This window comes from Pongo abelii, chromosome 16 (assembly GCF_028885655.2).
Source record: "Pongo abelii isolate AG06213 chromosome 16, NHGRI_mPonAbe1-v2.0_pri, whole genome shotgun sequence".
NCBI lineage: Eukaryota > Metazoa > Chordata > Mammalia > Primates > Hominidae > Pongo > Pongo abelii.
Genome location: NC_072001.2, coordinates 31,730,602 through 31,752,094, shown reverse-complemented (window position 1 = coordinate 31,752,094; position 21,493 = coordinate 31,730,602). Strand labels below are relative to the sequence as shown.

The 21,493-nt window shown below is 42.6% G+C and overlaps 1 protein-coding gene across 12 annotated transcripts in view; it reads right to left on the bottom strand.

Annotated features, from left to right (window-relative positions):
- Positions 1 to 11,002: 11,002 nt before the first annotated feature.
- The window catches only part of TJP1 (tight junction protein 1), a 267,513-nt gene continuing 257,022 nt past the window's right edge, over positions 11,003 to 21,493 (bottom strand). For 4 of the 12 annotated variants that reach the window (XM_054532460.2, XM_054532463.2, XM_024232469.3 and 1 more), the window contains 4 exons: positions 19,744 to 20,221; positions 16,402 to 16,619; positions 15,039 to 15,182; positions 11,003 to 12,542 (listed from right to left, as the gene is read on the bottom strand). In XM_054532460.2, coding sequence (XP_054388435.1) covers positions 12,448 to 12,542; positions 15,039 to 15,182; positions 16,402 to 16,619; positions 19,744 to 20,221 — 935 coding nt within the window. In that variant the 3' untranslated portion in view covers positions 11,003 to 12,447. The remainder of the gene's footprint in view (positions 12,543 to 15,038; positions 15,183 to 16,401; positions 16,620 to 19,743; positions 20,222 to 21,493) is intronic. The other 8 variants (XM_054532462.2, XM_054532464.2, XM_024232471.3 and 5 more) reach the window with 2 other exon arrangements.

Here is a 21,493-nt window from a genome sequence, read left to right as displayed (position 1 = left end):
GTGAGAGGTGGTGTGTGGATACCTCCTGCTCCTGAGTGAGCCCGGCCCTCCGTAAGGAGTCAGGGAATGGATCCGCCATGCCAGCCCAGCCCCGTGCTGCCAGGGGCCTGTCTTTCTAGAAGGTGGGAGTGCGGGCACAGGCTGCCTGCGCAGCTGCAGAGTTCCCTCCTCAAGTGCACCCTGGAGTGGGGAGGGAGGAGCCTAGGGCACTCATGGGCTCCAGGTCCCCTGGCTCCCTGCCACCCTCATGGTGATCTGTCCTTGCATCCACTGGGGGACTCAAGTGACCAGGCCTTGGAGTAGTTCCACCTGTTTTTCCTTCATGGCCTCCCAGTGTGTGCTTGGGGAAACTGAGGCTGGTAAGGCTGTAGAACACATCGCCCACAGCAAGGGCCAGAGGGGTACCTGACCAGGGGAAGACCAGGCCTTTCAGGGCTCATGGCCCCAGCCCATGGCCACAGAGACAGAGACTTTTCACTTGGGTGGACACTGATGGGTCTTGCTCCCGCTGCAAGACCACGTGCCCCTGCCAGCTCAACCTGGGGCCTGCCCTGGGACTGGGAAATTGTGTTTTAAGTCTTGCCCTGCCTCAGTGTTCCGTAAGGAATCCTGCCTGGTTATGACATGAAGCACACGTGTGGTGTCCCTTTTGTGCTTCTGGAGCTGTTGCCCTGATTGGCACCTTGAGAAGAGTACTGGCAGTCAGGGGATCCTGGTGCCTGCCCTGGCTCTGCCCACCTCTATGTGTGTGTCAGCCAATGGGACTCTCTGTGTCTCAGTTTCTCGTCTTTATTTTTTGAGACAGGGTCTCACTCTGTTGCCCAGGCTGGAGTGCAGTGGCATGATCACGGCTCACTACAGCGTCGACCTACTGGGCTCAATCGATGATCCTGCCTCAGCCTCCTGAGTAGCTGGGACTACAGGTATGTGCCACCACACCTGGCTAATTAAAAATTTTTTTGGGGAGAGCCAGGCATGGTGGCTCACACCTGTAATCCTAGCACTTTGGGAGGCTGAGGCAGTTGGATCACTTGAGGTCAGGAGTTTGAAAGCAGCCTGGCCAACATGGTGAAACCCTGCCTCTACTAAAAATATTTAAAAAATTAGCCGGGCATGGCAGTGGGTGCCTGTAATCCCAGCTACTCGGGAGGCTGAGGCAGGAGAATCGCTTGAACTTTGGAGGCAGAGGTTGCAATGAACCGAGATGGTGCCATTGCACTTCAGCCTGAGCAACAAGATCGAAACTTCATCTAAAAAATTTTTTGTTTTGTTTTGTTTTGTTTTGTTTTTAGAGACAGGGTCTCTCTATGTTGTGCAAGCTGGTCTTGAACCCCTGGGCTCAAGCAATCCTCCTGTCTTGGCCTCCCAAAAGTTTCTCATTTTTAAATGGACCCTGACACTGGACTGAGATCTCAAGCTGGTATCCCATGAACTGAACCCCATAGGAACCTACCTTTCTGAAGGAAGTTAGAGGAAGGTGCTTCCCCAGGACATTTGGCCCCACCTCTTCCTGGTTTGCAGCCCCTGGCACCCACAGCCTGGAAAGAACCCACATTCCCTGCTGAGGGTCGTACTGTGTGCTGACTGTGCAGACCATTGGAACTTGTCGTTCCTTAGGCAGGTCAGGGTCCTGTCACCACATTGTCTAGAGGATAGCAGGTGCTCCTGAAGCGTTTCTGAATTGGACCATATGCGAAATGTACATCAAACAAGTTTTAATAACCTATTGCTCCTAGAGTAATTGAATTCACCACTGTTGAAACCCCGTCTGGCCTGAGAAATTGGCTCAGGTGAGGGAGGAGACTGAAGACACGTGGCACGTGCAGGCAACATGGGCCCTGCGCTGGGTCTCACTGAGGGGAAGTGCTCTACAGGGTGTCAGTGGGTCAAATGACTAACTGGAATATGGGTAGACCAGATGCATGCATGCATGTTACACCTCCTAAGCCTGGAGTTGGAACGGCAGAGTAAGGAGTTTGGCAAATCCTCTCCCTAAAAGGTAACAGCAAAACTGGATAAAATGGTCAAAACCATCATTCCAGGACTGGAAAACAGCCAAAAGCAGACAGCATGTTGAGACATGTTTACTTAAGGAAAAAACCCCTGCATGAGAAATGGCATTTTTGCCTGGGCTTCTCATAGCCCCACTTCCCACCTCAGTTGTGTAGATCTGCTAGGCAGGGCATGCCATGGAGCCCAGCAGCTTTACTGCCCTGTGGGGCTGGCTGGATTTGAAGCAGGAATAGTAGCAATCTTGGGAAAGGTCAATATTGTAGCTAGCCTGATGTGGTAATCTGAGTTGGGCAAACATCAGACCAGTAGACTAGCCAGAAATTTGGGAGATTTGGAGAATGAGAACCATAGTGGGCCTTGCTAAGTGCCCACATGTCCATGGCAGTCTGGAAGACCAGATGCATGTGCAGGGCTGTGCACAACACCCAGGAGAGACTGCAGAGTCCCAGCTATCCATTGAGTCAGCCTTGTATTTGCAGATTCAACCAACCATGGATTGAAAATATTAAAAAATGGCCAGGGGAGGTGGCTCACACCTGTAGTCTCCGCACTTTGGGAGGTCAAAATGAGCGGATCACTTGAGCCCAGGAGTTCAAAACCAGGCTGGCCAACATGGTGAAACCCTGTTTCTACATGAAATATAAAAATTAGCTGGGCGTGATGGCAGGTGCCTGTAGTCCCAGCTGCTAGGGAGGCTGAGGCAGAAGAATCGCTTGAGCCTGGGATGGGGAGGTTGCAGTGAGCTGAGATGGTGCCACTGCACTCCAGCCTGGGTGACAGAGTGAGACTCTGCCTCAAAAATCAATGAAAAATAATAATAATACATGGGGTGGTGGGGGAGCATGGAAAATGGGAAAGGTTAATGGGTACAAAAATATAGTTAGATACAACGAATAAGATCTACTATGTGATAGCACAACAGGGTGACTATAGCCAGCAATAATTAGTTGTACATTTTAGAATAACTGAGGGAGCATAATTGGAATGTTTACAACATGAAGAAACAATGAATGTTTAAGGTGATGGATATCCCATTTACCCTGATGTGATTATTTCAGATTGCATGCCTGTATCAAAATATCTCATGTACTCCATAAATATATACACCTCAGTACCCATAAAAATAAAAATACAAATACATAATACAGTGTAACAACTATTTATATAGCATTTACATTGTATTAGGTATGATAAGTAACATAGTGATGATTTAAAGTCTGTGAGAGGACTGCACAAGTTATATACAAATACTATTCTATTTTATGTAAGGAAATTGAGCATCTGTGAGTTTTAATATCTGTGGAATCAAATTTTGGGTCCTGGAACAAATCCCCTGTTGATGCCAGGGGTTGACTATATATCTCTGGCTGAACATGAGGCCTTGTGCCTGTGCAGAGGAGATGCGAAACCTGACAGACTGTGAAAGCTGGGGCACATTTGTACACTGCCTCAACTCCAAATGCATTCCCTAAACCACACACAAATACACTGGTGAAGCGTGGAAGCCTTAGTGGTTAAAGGTGTTTAAGTACATTTGACCAATCATTGGCTGACCACATATGCTAACCCACAGGCAACCACTAGGAAGCTAGAGTTGAACATAACAACAACAACAACAACAACAATAAAAACCCCAAACTGAACAGATACATCAGTGGCTGCACACTGAGGTTGAGACTGATTCTACAGGATTTGTTCAGTGAAGTCACTAAAACAAAAATACAGCAACAGTCCCTTGGGGGTAAGGGGAAGGAGTAGAATCCAGAGTTGCTACAATATTATGTAAAGTGTCCAGTTTTAAAAATTATGAGACATGCAAAGAAACAGGAAAGTGTGATCCCTATTTGGGTGGTAAGTGGGGAGGAAGCTATCAATAGACACTGTCTGATGGTGCCCAGATGTTTGAATTTAGTGGACAAAGATTTCAAAGCAGCTATGATAAAATGTTTAAAGACCTAAAAGAAATCGTTTCAATTTGATTTGACTTTTCTTTTTTTTCTTGGAGTGACACAGTCTCACTCTGTCACCCAGGCTAGAGTGCAGTGGCATGATCTCGGCTCACTGCAACCTCTGCCTCCTGGGTTCAAGCGATTCTCGTGCCTCAGCCTCCCGAGTAGCTGGGACTACAGGCACATGCTACCACATCAGGCTATTGTTTTGTATTTGTAGTAGATACGGGGTTTCACCATGTTGGTCAGGCTGGTCTCGAACAACTGAGAGGTGATCCGCCTGCCTCAGCCTCCCAAAGTCCTGGGATTACAGGCATGAGCCACTGCACCCAGCCCATTTTTAAGAGCAATGACTCATCAAATACAGACTATCAATAAAAAGATAGGTATTGTAAAAAAACAAAAAAATCAAATGGAAATTCTGGGGTTGAAAAGTACAATAACTGAAATATTTAGGGTTTAATAGCAGATTTGATTTGGCAGGAGAAAGAATCAGTGAACTTGAAAGGAGATTAATAAAACCCATCCAAATTGAAGAATAGAAAGAAAAGAAAATGAAGAAAAATAAACTGAAAAACAGACCTAAATTTGGGACTCATCACGCATAGCAAATACATGTCATAGAAGTCCCAGAAGGAAAAGAGAGAAAAGGGAAGAAATATTTGAACAAATAATAGCAAGAAAGTCCCAAATTTGATGAAAAATACACCAGTGAAGCACAACAAACTTCAAATAGGATTAACAGAATGAGATCTATAGCTAGATGCATACAGAGTTGAAGGACAAAGATAAAATTTCAAAACAGCAAAGAAAAAAAAAACCACACCTTATCACATACAAGGGAAGAACTATGTTTAACAGCTGTCTCAAGTGAAGAAGACATTAAAATGACATATTCAAAGTGCTGTAGGAAAAGTATTTATTAACCAAGAACTCTTTAGCTAGCAAAACTATCCTTCAAAAGTGAAGACAAAATAAACAAAAATTGAAGAAATTCAGTGCAAGCAAATCTGTCTTATAAAACATACTAAAGGAATTCCTTCAGGTTGAAAAGAAATGACATCAGAAGATAACCTGCATTTAACCCAAGCAGAGTAGAAAATATCTATATTTCTTATATGCTCTATATAGATATTTTCTAGTATGCTTTTAATTCCTTTTTTATTGCTTCATTCTTACTTTTTTGTTGTAATTGGTTGCTCTAGGAATAAAGAGAGCAATAAAGGAGAAAGAAGAACAAAAAAGCCTAAGTCATATAATCATTAAATAAATAGAGAAGTGGCAGGAAGAAATTAAACCATATCAATAGTTAGATTAAATGTAAATGGGATTAAACACTCCAATCAAAAGGCAGAAATTGATAGTAATAAAACAAGATCCAACTATATGCTTTGTATAAAGAGATACCATTTAGATTAAAAGACACAAATACCTTAAAACTAAGTAAGAATGAAAAAAGATATACCATACAAACAGGGACCATAAGAAAATTTAACTGATATTCTATTATCAGTTAAAATAGACTTTAAGACAGATAATATTGCTAGAAACAAAGAGGGATATTTCATAATGGTCATAAGGAAGATATAGCAACTATAAACATACATGTTTCTAACAACAGAGCTCCAAAATAGGTAAAACCCAACTGACAGAATTGAAGGGAGAAAAAGGCAATTCAATAATAGTTGGAGCCTTCAATACCCCACTCTCAGTAACTGAGAGAACTAGACAGAAAACAAGCAAGGATATAGAAGACCTGAAGAACAGCAGCAACCAACTTGACTTCTCCTCTATCTATAAAACACCCCACCCAACAACAGAATACACATTCTCTTCAAGAGCACATGCAGCATTCTCCAGATAGACCTTGTACTCAATGAAGAGGATTCAAATAACACAAAGTATGTTTTCACATCAGAATAAAATTAATTAAAAACAACAGAAAGATATTTGGGAAAGCCCCGAATATCTGAAAATTTAAAAAATTACTTCTAAATACCTCAGGGGTTAAATCACAAGGAAAATAGAAAATATTTTGAACTAAATGAAAATGTAAAAATATCAACATTTATGAAGTACAGCTAAACAGTATCTAGAGGGAATTTATAGCTTTAAAATGCCTATTTTAAAAATATCTGAAATCACTAAACCAAGCTTCCTCCTTCAAAAATTAGAAAAAGAACAAACTGAACCCAAAGCAAGAAGGAAAGAAATAATAAAGACTAGCGCAAACTCCACGCAATGAAAAACAGAGAGCCAATAGAAGAAAATAGATGAAGCCAAAGTCAATTCTTGTAATGCTTTCTGAGGTTAAGTGTAGTGTAGTTATATAAGAGAATACCCTTGTTCTTAGGTAATATGCATCATGTCTTCAACCTTATGCTCGCATGATTCAGAAGAATACTGTTATGGGCAGAAATGTTTATGTCCCCTAAAATTCATAACCCCCACTGTGGGTGCATTTGGACATGGGGTCTCTAAGGAAGTAACTGAGGTTGGATGAGGTCCTAAGGGTGGGCACTGATCTGATAGGATTAGGATCGTAATGAGACACCAGAGGGCATGTCTGCTCTCTCCATGTGCATGTATCAAGGACAGGCCACTGAGGACACAGAGATGGTGGCTGTTTACAAGTCAGGAAGAGAACCCTTAACAGAAACTGACCATGCTGGCACCTTCTAGCCTCCAAAACGATGAGAAAATAAATAAATGACAGCACAAATTGCAAATTTTCCAGGGAAGCATCTTGGACCTGATCTAAGCCACTCAGTTTAAGCCACTCAGTCTATGGTATTTTGTTACCATAGCCCAAGCTGACTACCTACCTACCTACCTAAGAGTGCACTGCACAGGTGGAAAACTGGCAACACTCAGGGAGTCTAGGTCAAGGGCAGAAGGGAAGTTCTCTGTATTATTCTCGCTAATGCTGTGTTATTGCAACTAAGTGTGAAAATATGCTAAAAAAAAATAAATAAATAAAAACTAACCCTTCCCCTGCCTGGGTGGTGGACACAAGTTGCTGGGCTGTGATGGGCTGGAGGCTGTGCTCTCCTGGTTCCGACTGAGGTGAGGGCCTTCGGTTTAGTCTTGCCCTCCCTGCACAGGGTTCTTTTTGCCTCTATCCCACAAAATCGTCAAGACAGTGGACGCAGATCCACTTTCTGCTAACTCCTGGTGCCCGCCCTGTGTTTCCTGTGGTCCTCCTTGGAAAGGCCACAAAAGTGTTTCAAGAGGACTCAGGTTCAAGATGCTTCCTTGGAAAATTTGCAGTTTGTGCTGTCATAAATGTGGCACATTAATGGCTGCTAAAACTGGGGAGCAACTCCTCAAGGCTTGGTGGGAGCATTTCAACTGAGCTTAAATATTCAAAAACGTTAAGAACCAAATCCTGTCCCCCAGGGGCAGCAGCACTGGATCCTACTGACCAAGCTTCCACCCTCCTCCCTGGTCCTATCAAGAAGAAACCAATGGGCTGGACGCAGTGGCTCATACTTGTAATTAATCCGGACACTTTGGGAGGCCAAGGTGGGCGGATCACTTGAGGCCAGGAGTTTGAGACCAGCCTGGCCAACATGGTGAAACCCTGTCTCTACTAAAAATACAAAAATTAGCTGGGCATGGTGGGGCAGTGAGCCGAGATTGCCCCACTGCCCCTCCAGCCTGGGTGACAGAGCGAGACTCCGTCTCCAGGAGAAAAACCAATGAAGCCCTGGGACTGTTTGGTGCACGTGTCCTCTACTAAAGAGCAGGCTGCAAAGAAACTCAATTTTGCTTTAAAGCACTCAGTTTCAAATGTTTCTGAAAGCCCTCAGCTTCCCACTACAACTGCAACCACTGCTTGGTAGGTATCAAGACTGGGGCTGCTTCTTGGGTCTCAACCTTCATCCTTTCCACTTGGTTCCCGCTCATCCTCAAGCTGTCCTTATCCAACATGGAAGGCACTCATTCTCAGAAGTGCTCTGGGAAATCCCATGTCCTCAAAGTCCTCTCTAGGAACCCCACTGCTGTCGTTCCAGCTGGTTTCTGCCACACCCCCATTGACAAGAAATGAAGAGTTGCTAGGGTGAATACTTGGCACGCCCCTCAACACTAAACAGCAGCAGCATACTGACCACATGTCAGTTTCCACATTTTCTTTCCTTCTGTTTTTAAGGGGGTATAAAATGATTCATACCTGCATGTTTTCAAATCCACTTAAGACCAGGAGGTGGTATGTGGACAAATAGATCAAATTACCTCAAAACTTTACAGTGACAATCAAGCCAAGGTACAAACATGCTAAAATCACCACCCGTGCACCCACCTCTTCCTATTTTTCCGTGGGCGAGTGCCAGAGGAGGGCGTTCCATATGGGGGCTCTGCTGCATCTCACGAGGTGCACTTCTCTCGTGCACCAAGTGAAAACCTTACACATCTTCCCTGCCTGGCATTGTGCCAGTAGGCAGAACACTTGGTGCCAACAAAACTCAATTTTTAGTCTTTATTGGCATGTGGTTTCCTAGACAACTGTGGACACAATTCCCTCAGAACAGCCTATGGTGCAAAGGGAGGGAAGGGAGAGTGTCAGAATGTGGAAGGCTTGTCGTAGTTGGTTACAGACCTCTCTTCCGAGCACCTTGTTTGTGTCAACTTCTGGCTAACCTGAATGAACACCCATCAGCTGGGAGAAACAAGCGCTAGGGGGCACCTTCATGGCCACTGGTAAAGAAAGCCCTAATTATCTACAAAATAGAAATGGAAAACAAACATTTAAAGTTTTATCCATTTTAGTTTTGAACTAGAAATCTTCCAAGTTTAATATATACCTTCTTAGTGAATTCCTCTGCCAAAAACAAACAAAAACCCCCTCCCCTAAACCAAATGGTATTCCTGCATCTTGGGCAACAGCTCCTTCACTGTCAAGTAGTTCCAAAGGAAAGCACGAGTAGGTAAGAGTCAAAAATGCCACTGAGTTTTTGCTGTGATCAAATTGATCAGGAGACAACAATGTGGTTCTGAAAGAATCAGCACATGAACAATGGATCTTCCCACACTCCATCTGGGGAAACCCGGCTAAGCAGCCTGGAAACAGAGTGCCAGGTCACTCTCTACATGTAGGGCTGCTGGGCAGCCGCAGTAACGCGTCCCAGGATGCATCTGTGCACACAGCTCTCTGGTTTGCTTTCTGCTAATTGGACAGAAAACAGAGCCTGGCTTCCTATCCAGTAAATGGTTTTCAAATTGCGAGTCAAGGAAAACCGAAAACTTACTCCCCATCTGCCTGCTAGGTGGCCTTCCTGCATTTGCTGCCACATCCCTTCCTAGCCAACTGCTCCCTGTCTAGATGGAAGCCACCCAGTGTCAACGTCTGTGTCTCCTCATCTGAGTCATCTCCATCTGCACAGTGCCTTGTGTACCGCATTAAGTATTTGCTCAGAGGTCAAGAGGAGGAACTGACTCACGCAGCATTAGTGGATGTTCACTAAGCCTTCTGTTGATTGTAACGTTAGTATAGGGGAAGGGCAAAAGCAGAATTCTGACCCTACAGCTTGGCCATCTGAATGAACTCACTGCACCATGCTCAGTGCTGTGGGAAGATGGTTAGGCAACAGAAATGTCCTTAGGAAGGAGCTCTAGGTATCTACACCTGACCAGGTGTTCATGCCACATACTAAAAGGTAGGGGGACAAAAAACAGACTTACTGAGTTGTGTCCCTTTCACAATAAATTGTTTCCCTAATTTATTTAAATGAAAACTGTCTTATTTAGGCCTTATATATGTGTGTCTGTGTTTACAATAAGGACACATTTAAAACAATAAAAAACTCAACACCTATATCATACTACACATAAAATTAACTCAAAGTGGATCACAGACATAAATATAAAACAAAAAATTCTGAAACTTGAGAAATCTTTACACTTTGGGCTAAGTGAAGATTTCTCTTAGTGAAGACAGAACATCTTAGTGAAGATATAACAAAAGCACAATCTATGAAAGAACAAACTGATAAACTAGACTTCATCAAACTGAAGTCAAGCGAAATGAAGAAACGTTTACACAAAAACCTGTATGCAAATGTTTATAGCAGTTTACTAATAATCTCTCAAACCTGGAAACAACCCAAAAGTTCCTTAACTGGGGAATGGATAAACAAGCTCTGGTACAGCCACACAATGGAATACCACCTGGCAGTAAAAAAGAACCTGCAACATCATACATGAATCTCAAATGCATCATGCTAAGTGAAATAAGCCAGACTCAAAGCCAACATATTTTATGATTCCATTTGTATGACACTGTCAAAAAGGCAACTACAGAAACAGAAGAGATCATCCTGCCATGGGCTGGAAGAGGGGTTGAATATAAAGGGGTACAAATGATTTGAGAAGATAAAGAAACTGTTCTATGTATTAACTGTGGTAAATAAACAGTATGTGTTTGTCAAAATTTGAACTAACAGTTTAAAAACAGTAACTTACTGTATGTAAATTATACCTTAATAAAGATGAAAAAAATAAAATCCACCCAGATGGATTCAGTCCACAAAGATGTTTACTAAAACACTATAGCAATAACCCAAATATTAACAGGGGTGGCAGTTAAATAAGTAGGATGTCCACAATGGAATATTTACGCTCACTAAACCCATTTTCTTCCCCCAAATGTGGGTGACATTAAACAATGCCCGTGCTATTTATCTGGGGAATAAAACCATATACAAATGGTTACACACACACACACACGAACTCATGTGTTTCCCCATGCAGGGGTGTTTCTCCACGCAGGGGTGTGTGTTTACCCGCAGGGGGAAGTCTGCCTGCTGCTTTCTCCCACTCTGTCTCCAGGTCCTTCTGCCCCACTTCAATCTGAGCCCTTTCAGATGAGCACTGCCCACTCATCTGTACATGCTGGCCAAGGGGAGAGATTCTGCATGCAACACCAGACGACGAGGTGGCAGGTGACGCTGGGTGATAAGGATTTGTGTGCAGGATTTTAAAACATGATTATAAAGCTGCATGAAACTAGAAAACAGTGGGCAAACAGACCAAGCCAGCACTTTATTTTAAAAAGTTTTATTTTGGAGATTTAGAAATTTGAGATTTTTAATAACGGCAAAAGAAATTCAGTCACACCTAATGATTAACAGAACGTAGTGGTGTATTATCTAAACAGAAATCGTGCTGATGTGCCATAATAAATTGTCTATTAGTAAAAAAATACACTTTAGGGCACGGCATTGTATCACAAATTACAGTAGGGATACTTTGCAAGAATTTAATCAAACTAGAGAATTCTGAGTAACTGTATCTTTTAAATGCAGCACTTAAAAATGTAACAACTCTGTGCATCCTTTTTCTTAAAAAAAATGACCTTGCATGTGTCATAGAAACGCTGCTTTATTGCTGCAGAGGTCAAAGTTCAAGGCTCAAGAGGTACAGGAGAGAATACAAAGGTAGCCTTTAGAAACGTGGTTTTGTTTATGTATAAAAAAGGTAAAGTTTATAAAAGTTAATTTACAAACCAAGAACAAAAGTGGTATGCACGCATTATGTACAAGCATCCTTAAAACATCAAAATTTTCAAATGCATAGCCAGAAAGAACAGAAAACCCCCACTGCCCCTTGTCAAATAAAAAAAAAAAAAAAAAAAAGAAAAGAAAAAAAAAATCCCCAAATCACACCACTATTTTCTTCTGGGTGATAACACATTTCTGAAACCACCAAATGCACAATGTACTCAGTCTTTGTCATGATACAGTATCTAGATAATGCACAAAAGCCATAAAAACTTAGTAACACAGCGAGAATGAGCTAAGAATTAAGAACATGAGGGTAAGGCATTCCTGCTGGTTAGTATGTCTGTGGTAATATGGTGAAGTTAGAGATCTGAAGAGGCCATGGAACCAGTCTCACATGCTTTTGTATCCTTCCCTAAGAAAAATGTTTTCATATACAGTAAGTCATTGTCTTCACTTCACCCTCCCCCAGTTATAAATCTCCTTGCTGTACATTTCTGTTAAATCCACAACACTGGTTATATATTCCAGGTGCATTTAAAAAATGTGTGCATATTACTTCATGCATAATAAAATAAAATGTGTATGTATGCTAGGCCAGGGCCATTGTAAAGTTTTAAACAGTGTACTTTGGAAAGAACAGACCTCAAATGCACCCCCATTTACTGGCTGGTATTTTAACGGAAATCAATATGTGAAGTTAAGCAGTGACGATATAAAAATTACAAAAATCACAAAGGAAAATATCTTTGAACCTCTAGCCAATACCAACAGTCCCGTCAATCACAAACATGCAGTGTGTAGCATGTTTTCCGACCATGGTTCAGGGGCATGCTCACTCATCTTTATCAGTTCAAGCAAATGCTTCATACTAACAAACTGTAGTATCAACTCTAAAAAAGGTATAATACTTGATAGAGTGGTTCCATTTAGATTAAGTTTAATCCAGTTTCACATTATTTAATCAAGTTCCCATATTTCAAGAGTTAAAAGTGGTCAATAAGGACAGAAACACAGTTTGCTCCAACGAGATAATTTGGATCTCCGGGAAGACACTTGTTTTGCCAGGTTTTAGGATCACCTATGAGAGAAAAGAAGTTGATGTCATTTACAGTTGAGTAAACTGCTATCGGTAATGCTTTGCAATTATAGGGCAAATACGTATATTTAGACATAATTTTCTTCTGTTTCTTCAGCATATTGTATTTGTATCAAAACACATTGCTTTATTTCAATGCAGATCTGCTGGCATCTAACAATTTTCAAAGGTGTTTCACACTTCTAAAAAAATATTTTTTTAAAACGTTCTTTCCAACTCACACCATTAAGTGTGAGTTTTTTTTGTTTTTTGTTTTTTAACTTTCAGACTTTGCCTTTATTACATTATCAAGTGCATTGGCCTTTTCAAAAAATGAATACAAGTGAGTGATGGTAATCTTATGCCTGGGACAGGCCCAGTTTGCTGGAGCCCACATAATTATCAGTAGCACTCTTTTTTTTTTTTTCCAGTTTCAAAAGTCTGGAGGATAATTATGTGATCACCTATTTGAGCTGAGAATGAGGACACATTTCTCACACTCAACTATAGACCAACAAATGAAACTCAGTTCTGCAGAATCTAGTTCTTGAAGACTGTCTTCCCCCTTACAAAAAACAAGCAAAAAAACGAGACTGCACCAGAGCTGCTCAGCTCTGATTCCAGCTGGACAACAAAATTAATCATGCAGCTTCAAAAACTCACTGACTGGGTGTTAGTTAGGTCTCAGGATCTAAGTTTTTAATAAGCTCTTGGTGATTTCTATTAAATGTGAAGAAGGCAGGGATGACTACATGTCTCTGTGGTATCCAAGCAAGCTGAGAGTCACAACTGTGGACTTCTGCTTCCCTTACAGCAGTAGCTCTCAAACAGGAACGACCCTGCCCCTGATGGGACATCTGGAGACGGTTTTCCTTGTTACCGCTGGCATCTAGGGGTAGAGGCCCAGGGAAGCTGCTAAATATCCCACGACGAACAGGAGGGCCCTACAACAATCATTTGGCCAAAACGTCAACAGCGCCAGCTGAGAACTTTGCCTACAGTATATTAGACATTACCTAAGCAACATCTGGAGCCAAAAGCATTTCATTTTTCCAGAAATGGGGTACTTGTAAATATGAGGAAATATGTATTTACATGTAATTTTTTCCTCTGGTAACATTAAAATATGCTCTTGTTATAATCTTTACACCACAAACTTTTATTTCATACTGTACCAAACTAAAACTAAATAATGCTCATCTGATTTATCAAAGATTTGGAAGCTAGACTTTAAATCAGGTTCGCTTAAAGTGACCTACACCAAAAATAAAATTCTAATTATTAACTAACTTAAGTCACTCAAGGAAGTGAGAAATGTGAAAATGCAATGGAAGCTTTGAAATTATGATCTCAGGAGCAAAAAGTCATTTACAAATAGCGTATAAAAGAAGTAATTTAGAGTATTACACTGAAAAACCATGGCCAAGTATGATCACAATGGAAGACCTTGTTAAGTTTCTCTGGTATACATACGTTGTAGATTAAGAAATTAAACAGGCCAGGCACGGTGGCTCACACCTGTAATCCCAGCATTCTGGGAGGCCAAGGCGGGTGGGATCACTTGAAGTCAGGAGTTCGAACCAGCCTGGCCAACATGGTGAAACCCCGTCTCTACTAAAAGTACAAAAATTAGCCAGGCATGGTGGCGGGCACCTGTAATAGAGACTGAGGCAGGAGAATCGCTTGAACCTGGGAGGCGAAGGTTGCAGTGAGCTGAGATTGTGCCACTGCACTCCAGCCTGGGCGACAGAGCAAGACTCCAACTCAAAAAACCAAACCAAACCAAACCAAACAAACAAAAAAGAAATTAAACAATAGTAACCAAAAACAGAAATAGTTATATAAAGGAACAAAGTCATTTTAATAAGGTAAAAATGCCTATTTGTGCAGGACAATAACAATCCTCCCACTGCATCTTGAAAAATTTGACAGAATACATCATTTTTCTGAACACCAAGAAATAGTCAATATTTGGCCAAATTATCAAAAAAAAATTTTTTTGAGACAGTCTCGCTCTGTTGCCCAGGCTGGAGTGCAGTGGCACGACCTTGGCTCACTGCAATCTCCGCCTCCCTGGCTCAAGCAATTCTCCTGCCTCAGCCTCCCTAGTAGCTGGGATTACAGGCGTGTGCCACCACGTCTGGCTGATTTTTGTATTTTTAGTAGAGATGGGGTTTCACCATGTTGGCCAGGCTGGTCTTGAACTCCTGACCTCAGGTAATCCACCTGCCTCGGCCTCCCAAAGTGCTGCGATTATAGGCATGAGCCACCGCACCCGGCCCAAATTATCAATTTTTAAAAGGCAGAAACTCTTCTACCTTTCCATATTTATTTACAATATATGCACCACAAATAAATGTGAAAACACTGGTGATGCCTACAAGGCCACAGGAACAGAGATAGAGACTGCTAACACACAGCATGGGTAGCATCATCAGCCCAGGTATTAATCAATGACAGTCCCCAAAGCCCCCAAAGGACAGACTGAAGACAGCATACCCGACGAGGAGTCGGATGATTTTAGAGCAAAAGACCAACCGTCAGGAGTCATGGACGCACAGTGTGGTAAGCGCAGCTCCACGGGCTTCAGGAACTTGAGGCCATGGGGACCACACATCACCAAAGGACTCAGCAGTGTTTCACCTGGAGTTGGAAAAGGGGATAGGCAGAGAGGATGGATGTGGTCTTTCTTCTAGAATCCCAGTTTTCCTCACCCTGCTTCTAATTATATGCTTGAAAGCCTAATGGAGTTAGTTCTCTACAGTCGCACTGACCACAAAAAAATGTAACAGCAGCCACATATGGAATTTTAAATTTCCCAGTAGCCACGTTAGAAAGTAAAAAGAAACAGATGATATCAAATATTGCAATATTTTAATATTTTATTTAACTCAATATAACCAAAACACTGTTTTTCAACATGTAATCAATATATGAAATCGTTGGAACTTGGTGTGTATTTCACATTTCCAGCATCTTTCAATCCAAAATTGTCACACTTCAAGTGCTAGCTAGCCAGGTGCAGGTAGTGGCTACTGCATTCAATCATATGGGTCTATAGTATAAAACATATTCAAATGTACTTGTTACAAATGTGACATATTTTCCATTTTTAAAATGTTTTGTTTGCTCCATAGGTGGTTAAAGAGATTCATGCAGGGCCAACACAGTCAGTCCTACTGGTTTTTAAAACAGGATATCCCCAAAATCAGAGTACAGAATCAGATGTCAGTATTCCAGCAAAATGTAAGAAAGCAAACTAAATTTATTTAGGAAAGTAAAAGCACTGCTAAAAGATGCTAAATCACAACACACTTCGTTATAATATCCTGGTAGATCCAGGAGGATTATGAAAATAAGTTTCCTTAAGAAGCTCAGAAACATACTGTCATCTCCTGAGACTCCTTCATGCACTCTGCCGAGCATGTACTAGTGCTAGGTTCTGGGGTGATGAGTAAGACAGTATCTGTCAAGAGGTTTAGGTTCTCCAATCAGGTGAAGGCACAGCAAAGCCTTTCTGAGTGGGTGTTACCTAACCCATCTCCAGAGACGCAAAGGCTGACTGATTCAAAGATAAATTTGGTTAGGTCAGTCTAGGCTGCTCAGCAGGTGAGACATCCCGTGGCCTGTCCTATGCCATCATTTTTTATTTCACATCAAAAGTAAAAGCAGGCAGTGTGGTCACCACAGCCTTGCTTCAGGCCACCTACTGCTTGCTTGCGACACCGTCCCCAGGGCACCCCTCGATACAGCACTCATCTGGAGGTAGAGAGGTGCTGCATTATTAGCCAAGCACTATAAGCTCTGAAGTGCACACAGGGCAACTCTTATCAAAACTAAGGAGAAAAATAAACACATTTACCTTTCTCTTTATCTAAAGGTGGGAGGATGCTGTTGTCTCGGCAGACCTTGAAATAGATTTCCTGCTCAACTCCTTCGGGAATGGCTCCTTGAGGGATAATTATACTAACGCCAGTTTCTATGGAACTCAGCACGCCACCATTGCTGTTAAATATGCCTCGGGCTGTGGCCACCACAGTATGACCATCTTCATCTTCATCCTCTTCCACAGCTGAAGGACTGAAAGTTCAGAAATGGCTAGTGAGTGAATTCCTAATAATACACAGGTGCTTTGCTTTTACTACTACTGTATTACGTGCTTTCACTTTACTTTTATTTCTCCATATAATCAAGAAGTTACTTTAACAAGATAAGTTTCTGGCAACAGATTTTACTGACAGGGTTATCTCAGAGAATATTATTTCTTTTTTGTTTGTTTGTTTTGTTTTGAGACAGAGTCTCACTCTGTCGCCCAGGCTGGAGTGCAGTGGCACGATCTTGGTTCACTGCAACCTCCATCTCCCGGGTTCAAGTGATTTTTCTGCCTCAGCCTCCCGAGTAGCTGGGACTACAGGCGCGCGCGCCACCACGCATGGCTAATTTTTGTATTTTTAGTAGAGACGGGGTTTCACCATATTGGCCGGACTGGTCTCAAACTCCTGATCTCCTCGTGATCCACCTGCCTTGGTCTCCCAAAGTGCTGAGATTACAGGCTTGAGCCACCGCGCCTGGCGAGAATATTATTTCTAGAGAAATTCCATTCCAGAAAATTTCAAAAATTCTAGAGAAATTTCAAAAATTCAATTTTTGAAGGCAATTAGTCAAACGACCTTCATTACTGAATTGCAACCTGAAAGTGTAAAATCTGATGCCTTGAACACCCAACTACAGGTGAAACATCCCTAACCTGAAAATCTGAAATGCTCCAAAATCGTAAACTTTTTTTTGAGTGTCAAAATGAAGCTCAAAGGAAATGGCTCATTGGAGCATTTTGGCAATATTCCAAAATCCAAAAAAACCCAAGATATGAGACACTTCAGATCCCAAGAACTTTGGACAAGGGATACTAAACAGGTACTGGGTTTTATGAAGCACATTTTAAAATCCATTAAATTGGAACTTTAAAACTGGTAAGTCACAATTTAATTGGTAGCCCTGTTTTTCCCTTCCTGTTGTTTTTTGAAATGGAGTGTCTTGCTGTCACCCAGGCTAGAGTACAGCGGTGCAATCTTGGCTCACTGCAACCTCCACCTCCCAGGTTCAAGCAATTTTCCTGACTCAGCTTCTGAGTAGCTAGGATTACAGGCGTCTGCCACCATGCCCGGCTAATTTTTGTATTTTTAGTAGACACGGGTTTTCACTGTGTTGGCCAGAATGGAACTCCTGACTTCCAGTGATCCGCCCGCCTCAGCCTCTGAAAGTGCTGGGATTAGAGGCATGAGCCACCGTGCCTGGCTGTTCTTCTATTTTTAGTGACACAAAACAATGGTGCATCTCACAGCTGACAGCATCTCAGACTTGATAAACTCTCCCTAGGATTTTAAGTGCGCATGAGTATGGTCCTGCCTCAGCATTCCCTGAGGACCAAGTGCCCGCTCTGGCTGCAGGAGGCAAGGTTTCCAAGGTTCCATGAGGTGAAGACCCTTGTATGGGCATATCCCAAACATCCATGAAAGAGAGACAGTAGATTAACTTAGTAATCACAGAACACCAAAGGCAAAGGGGATGTGGTATCAATGACTGCTTCAAAAGTAGAGGCTATCAACTTCCTGAAGTACAGTTTTGAGCCAGGGCTTAAAGGTGAGCAGAAAGACCAATGAAACAGAATTACATGAAGGTAGCTGCAGTTTCACTCCAGCATGACCAGAGTGCCAGGGATGACATCCTACGACACAACATCAAGAGAGCAGAGTGCAGCCTGAGCTACATAGCAGGGGGCCAACTCTGTCCGTCCCTGACCATTTGTGGATGTGCAGAGCTAGGAAGGCAGTGACCACCATAACCATCCTTTCTCTTGGAAAGCAGATTCAGGTGGCCATCCTGACCTTTGGTTCTCCCTGCCTGCAAGTGCTTCTGCTTTATGGTGGCGTGAAAATGGAACTGGCTGTAGGAGGCTGAGATGAGCTTTTATGTATGGCCAGAATCCATCTGGTCAATCGCCGTGGAATGAAAGACAGGAAAGAGGAGCTGCAGGGAGGCTCCAGGTGGGCTTGCTTTGTCTCATTTGCTCAGCCATCTTACTAGCTGCTGCTCTTTAAACAGTCAGAGGTTAGTCTATTTTTCTTCTTAGCATCATTGTGGACCGAATAATGAATGAGGAACACAGATACTTAATGTTTTTAGATGCCCTCCACATGCACCTTACCAGTAGGTCAGGAAGTTACAAGAGGTCATGGCTGGTTAAGAGTATGGGCTCTTGGCTGGGTGCAGTGGCTCACACTTGTAATCCCAGCACTTTGGGAGGCTCACTTGAGCCTGGGAGTTCAAGACCAAGCCTGGGCAGCATGGCAAAACCCTGCCTCTACTAAAAATACAAAAATTAGCAGGGCATAGTGGTGCATGCCTGTAGTCCCAGCTACTTGGAAGGCTGAGGCATGAGAATTGCTTGAACCTGGGAGGCGAAGGTTGCAAAGAGCCGAGATCGCGCCACTGCACTCCAGCCTGGGTGACAGAGCGAGACTCTGTCTTATTTAAAAAAAAAAAAAAAAGAGGTCAAGGGTGGTGGCTCACACCTGTAATCCTAACACTTTGGGAGGCAGAGGCGGATGGATCACTTGAGGTCAGGAGTTCAAAACCAGTCTGGCCAACATGGTGAAAACCTCTCTCTACTAAAAATACAAACAAATTTAGCCAGGCGTGGTGGCACACACCTGTAGTCCCAGCTACTTAGGAGGCTGAGGCAGGAGAATTGCCTGAACCCAGGGGGTGGAGGTTGCAGTGAACCAAGATCGCGCCGCTGCACTCCAGCCTGGGTGACAGAGGGAGACTCTGTCTCAAAAAAAAAAAAAAAAAAAAAAAAAAAGCATGGGCTCAGAGGTCGGATGACCAGTAGCTACACTGAGGCTCACCTCACTCTAGCTGTGACCCTGGGCAAACTGCTTACTGTCACTCAACCTCGGTTCTTAGTAAAACAGGGATGATGACAATACCTACCAACCATACATGACTGTTAGCTTTATTATTTTACCAACATCTTGTACCTCCTGGAGGACTTTCTATGTAACAGCATTCATTGCAACAACACTCTTCAGTTTAAAGGTTGAGTTAAAAAGATCACTTCAAAGTCCCAAGTCAAATAAACTACAACAAACTCACATGAGAAAAATCACAGGGTCAATGCTTTGAGCAAAGGCATAAGTCTTACCTCACAGGAATAGCTTTAGGCACTGTGCTGATATTATTTATTTGATATTTAGGCTTCTCTGCATGGATAGAGAAAGTTTCAACTCCACTGTCAAACTCAGGAGGCTGTGCCAAACTGTGCGATTTCACAAGAGTTTTTGGAGAAGTGGGAGTTTTTGAAGACAAGTCAGGTTTATGTGCAGTTTCACTTGGCAGAAGATTGTGATTGAATTTAGGACTTTCAAACTTGCGTTCAAATGGTCGGGCAGAACTTGTATATGGTTTTGGTGTGAATCGATTGTATGCTGGAGTGACTGTTTTCTGAGTCTGTTCAGTTCCATTAACTGGGGCTTTATCCGGAAAACTTTTCTGGGGATAGAAAGGTGGCTGAGCAGTATCTTCTCGGTTTGGTGGTCTGAAAGTTGCTGGCTTATTCTGAGATGGAGGTGGGTCTGGTTTGGACACTAAAGAATTCTGAAAATCCAATGACACTGAATTACCTGAAAAACAAACATAAGCATTTAAAAAACTTTCTGAAAAAAAGTTATAATAGCCCTGTCCCAGCTTAACTTGTCCTGGTGCTGGAGTCGAGGCGTGTGGGTCGCACAGCCAGAACCTGACTCTTGAGCCCTGGAAGCTAGGTGTGATGCTGAGGGATGAGGGCAGCATGGACAGGTGGTGCCATGAATATACGCTGCTGCCCTGGAATCAGGGTCCAGCTGCTAAGATTCCTGGCCTCCAAAGACTGGCACTAGTCTTTGTGAAAACTAGAATGCCCAATAATCATATAATAAGGATACTCACTATTAATTAGAAAAATGTAAAACAAAACCAACAAAAAGCATTAAATACTATTTCACACCCACTAGAATGGAAAAACCGAAAAGTGTGATGATGCCAAATATTGGTTAAGAAGTGGAACCACAGGATTTTTTATGCACTGCCAGAGGCAGTGTAACATAGTACCAACTGAACTCTGTGAAATAATTAAGGACACTACAAGACAAGAGAATTATTAATCCAAATACCTCATGAACATAGTAATATAATTTTCCACAGTAAGAGAAGAAAAATCATATGGTCATCTTAATACATGCAGGAAAAATATCTGACTGCTTTCAGCAAACGCTGAATATAGGGAATGTCTTAAACATGACAAAGGACATCTACGAAAATCCTACAGCTAACATTCTAAGGGTAAAACATGAAGTCCTTCCTCCTTAAGATCAGGAACTAGCAAAAGAGGTCCAACTTCACCACTTACATTTCAGAGTTTATTGGAGGTCCTGGCCAGTGCAATCAGCAAGAAAAGAAAGAAGGCTAGGTGCGGTGCCTCATGCCTGTAATCCCAGCACTCTTGAGAGGCCGAGGCGGGCGGATCACCTGAGGTCAGGAGTTCGCGACCAGCCTGGCTAACATGATAAAACCCTGTCTCTACAAAAAATACAAAAATTAGCTGGGCGTGGTGGTGTGCGCCTGTAGTCCCAGCTACTCGGGAGGCTGAGGCAGGAGAATCACCAGAACCCGAGAGGCAGAGGTTGCAGTGAGCTGAGACGGCGCCACTGCACTCTAGCCTGGGTGAGAGCAAGGCTTCGTCTCAAAAAGAGGAAAAAAAAAGAGAAAAGGCATAAAGACTGTAAAGTAAGAATTAAAACTGTCTTTATCTGTAAACATGGGCATGTGTGAAAAAAAATCTTAATAAAAGATAGTCTCAATCCAGAACTATAACACATCTGCTTGAAGACTCACAAGCCCCGGGAGGTGCCTCCTAA